The 3,221-nt window shown below is 27.0% G+C and overlaps 1 protein-coding gene across 2 annotated transcripts in view; it reads right to left on the bottom strand.

The window, feature by feature from the left end:
* Nucleotides 1-443: 443 nt before the first annotated feature.
* Nucleotides 444-3,221, bottom strand: part of LOC116849654 — a 7,148-nt gene continuing 4,370 nt past the window's right edge. For both annotated transcript variants that reach the window (XM_032827018.1, XM_032827017.1), the window contains one exon: nucleotides 444-1,650. In XM_032827018.1, coding sequence (XP_032682909.1) covers nucleotides 1,600-1,650 — 51 coding nt within the window. In that variant the 3' untranslated portion in view covers nucleotides 444-1,599. The remainder of the gene's footprint in view (nucleotides 1,651-3,221) is intronic.

Genomic DNA, 3,221 nt, shown 5'->3' with positions numbered 1-3,221 from the left:
CATCGAAGCGTATTACTTAATGCGCTAAAATTTTTCAGCTCTAGACCGACTAGTGGCAACGTCAATGCGAACGCCATATTGATACTTTTCCTTTCGTTAAGTTAAGTTTGCATCACTCTTTTTGTCTTATTCTCTATCTTAAAGTCGTCCGAAGTCGCTAATTAACTCTATCTTCACGTTAATACGATAATCAGAAAGGGCGTGGTATGTGTGTATGTGATATACGCATAATGTTATAATGTTATGTTATCTTGCGAACACGTGTTACATATATAACCCGACAATTTAAGCGGTTCTGATATGCGGTCAGATAGAATATATTTATTTTAAAATTGTTATATCATAACAGAACATATAATAAGCATTCTTTTTTACGTAGTTAAATATTGTCGGTAAGAAATACATCTAAAGAGATATATATGTGTATGCAAAATATTGTTTTGTATAAATTTAAAAACAATCGTCAATGCAGAGTGTTTTACATAAAAAGATACCATAGAAAAATGTTATGTCATTCTGAGAGCAGTGGTTACATTCACTGCGAAAATGTAAGAATTAACTCGCGGTCGTTCGAAGAGCGGCCGGTCGTTCGACTGATATATTTGCACGAAACACGATATATTTGTGTGTATGTCATTGACAACGATAACTGAGTGAATCGGCATTATTTATTCTAGTCGCGAAAAATTAATTGAAATCGATAATCGACAATGTCGATAATAACATGTGGTAGTCTTGACACAAGTATATGGTATCTTCAGTAAATTATTGTTAAAAAAATATATACACATATATATTTAACAAGGTTTTTGTGCAGCGTACACTTTTTCGACTCGTAATTCTTGTATATTAACCTGATATTATTATTATTCATTGTAGTAAAAAAAAGCACGAAAAATTATGTTATGCAAACTAATTATGCAAATTATATACTAATAAATGCGGAACCTATAATTGGGGCCAACTGCTGCTTAGGGCTTATTGAAATGGGGATCAGTGTCAACCGGGAATTAGAAAAGAAAAGTATTACAATTTGAAATTCTTATATATTTAACTAATGAAAGAATTCAAATCGTTAGTAATGCTTTTTTTTCTAATTCCCGATTGACACTGATCGCCATTTCAATGAGATAAGCAGCATTTGGTCTTAATTATAGGTCCCGCATTTGTTATGTAACATTAGTATGTAATATTAGAATGTAATATTAGTTTGTACAATTTTTCGTGCTTTTTTTTATTACGAGATTTATATTATAACTATGATCGAGCGGGATCTGCTGTAATCACGGGAGTGTTGGGAAATATGTTTTGTGCATTCAACTACACATCTCGATTTCTATTGTATCTATCCATTTTTATTTATTTTTGTCGAGGTTGTCGTTTACTCTTAAGATGGTCCAAACGATAATCAGTCCGAATTAGGAATTTGGAAGTAAGATAGACAGTATTTGTATTAAGTCAACTGCAAAAATTATCTAGTAAATACTTTCATACTATCGTCATAAACTCCTAGTTGATCATTTTATATGAAAGTTTGAACGATCAGAGTAAGACAACAGACATCTGCATCAACTGCATCGTACCATTGATAATTTCGTATCAATATAGGAAGGGCTTGGGTTGACGAAATTTGCAGCTCGGACAGGTTGACTGTAAAACATAAATTTCGATTGTTAGAACTGGAAAAAGTAAATACAAAACTATAAAAGTTATATTTTTAAATGAAAAACTTGCTAAACTAAGCAAAAATTTGTATTTATTAAGCAAATATCTAGGATTGTAAAAGATAAATCTTAGAACGATTAAAGGCATTAAGAGAGTATTATGTAAAACCTATTTTTTCATCTGCTAGATCCTATTACTGTCATACGTATTATTAACACAAGGAGAATAATTCTATGTATTTAACATACAAATAAATGGTTATACTATTTTTTAAGAGTGCATATTAATTAATTAAATATTAATTTCTACGATAAGATTTAATAAACAAGAAATTTTATCAAGCAGGTATACTAATGCTTGGTTATCTGTTTTACATAATGAAAATATTCACGAAATAAATAAATTAAACTTCTATTTTCTATTTCATTTTAATATAATTGTCTTATTTATTTTTATAATTCAAAACGATTTAATTAATCTCATGAATAATTGTTTCTTTTTGTGAGCGTCAATAGGATTAAAACATTTTTGCTCCGTTACACTGAGAAAAAATATTTAAAAATTTATTTATAACATTTAAATTTTATATTTCTGTAAAATAAACTTTATATTTCTCACAAATAAATTTTCAAGTATATTTTTCTCAATGCACTTTTTTTATTGACATTTAACATTTAACTAACGGTGGCGTAAAACTATCGAATTATTTCATAAATAGTGCAGATCTTTTAACAATTAGAAATTACGTAAGTTATTAGGACTGTTAAAATACAGATAAAATAATATAAATATTATTTGTTACATTTTTCTAAATGTAAAATACATATAATCGTCATTTTAATAATTACAGTTCTGGTGAGATAAATTTTTTGTTTCCCTTTTCTCATTCTTTAAGAAGGTTATAACGCTTAGTGTTTTATTTTCCGAAACGCATCAAGGATATTAGTTATAGACTTATTATTTATTGTATAAAATTATGTTTCTATATATTTGTTTCATTATCTAAGTAGTAAATTTTGATTTGAGACACACACACACATACACATATGTATGTATATATGTATGTATGTATGTATGTATGAGTGTATGTATGTATATTATGTATATTTGCATGTATATAATACGTATAATATTATAAACATTATTTTTTATTTTTTAAATTAATATTTTATTTGTGTATTAGTTGATTCAATAGAGATGCATAGATAATAGAAACTGGTATATAAGTGTTTAAATATGTGCATATGTTTATGTATTTTTAAATATTATTATAAAATATGAACTTTCTCTCTCTCTCTCTCTCCATATTTTCTACTATATTTTCCAAATAAAACACTTAATAAATCTGGAATTTTTATAATTTTAGTGTATTAGTCTTTAATATCATAGTAGTTTTGTTAAATCCTTAATTTTAGGGAGAATTTGCAAAAAATTAAAAATAGAAATTAAGAATAGCAAGTTAATAACATACTAAGGAACACGTATAAAATGTGTCAACTTTAGTTTCAAATATCTCAATTCTTAAACGATTAATCTTTTTCTAATTACGCAAGCAG

The sequence above is a fragment of the Odontomachus brunneus genome, unplaced genomic scaffold (assembly GCF_010583005.1).
Source record: "Odontomachus brunneus isolate Ranch 3 - 2012 unplaced genomic scaffold, Obru_v1 Obru_scaffold_123, whole genome shotgun sequence".
Classification (NCBI taxonomy): domain Eukaryota; kingdom Metazoa; phylum Arthropoda; class Insecta; order Hymenoptera; family Formicidae; genus Odontomachus; species Odontomachus brunneus.
The sequence above is the reverse complement of the archived record's forward strand: the minus strand, read 5'-3'. Positions and strand labels throughout refer to the sequence as shown.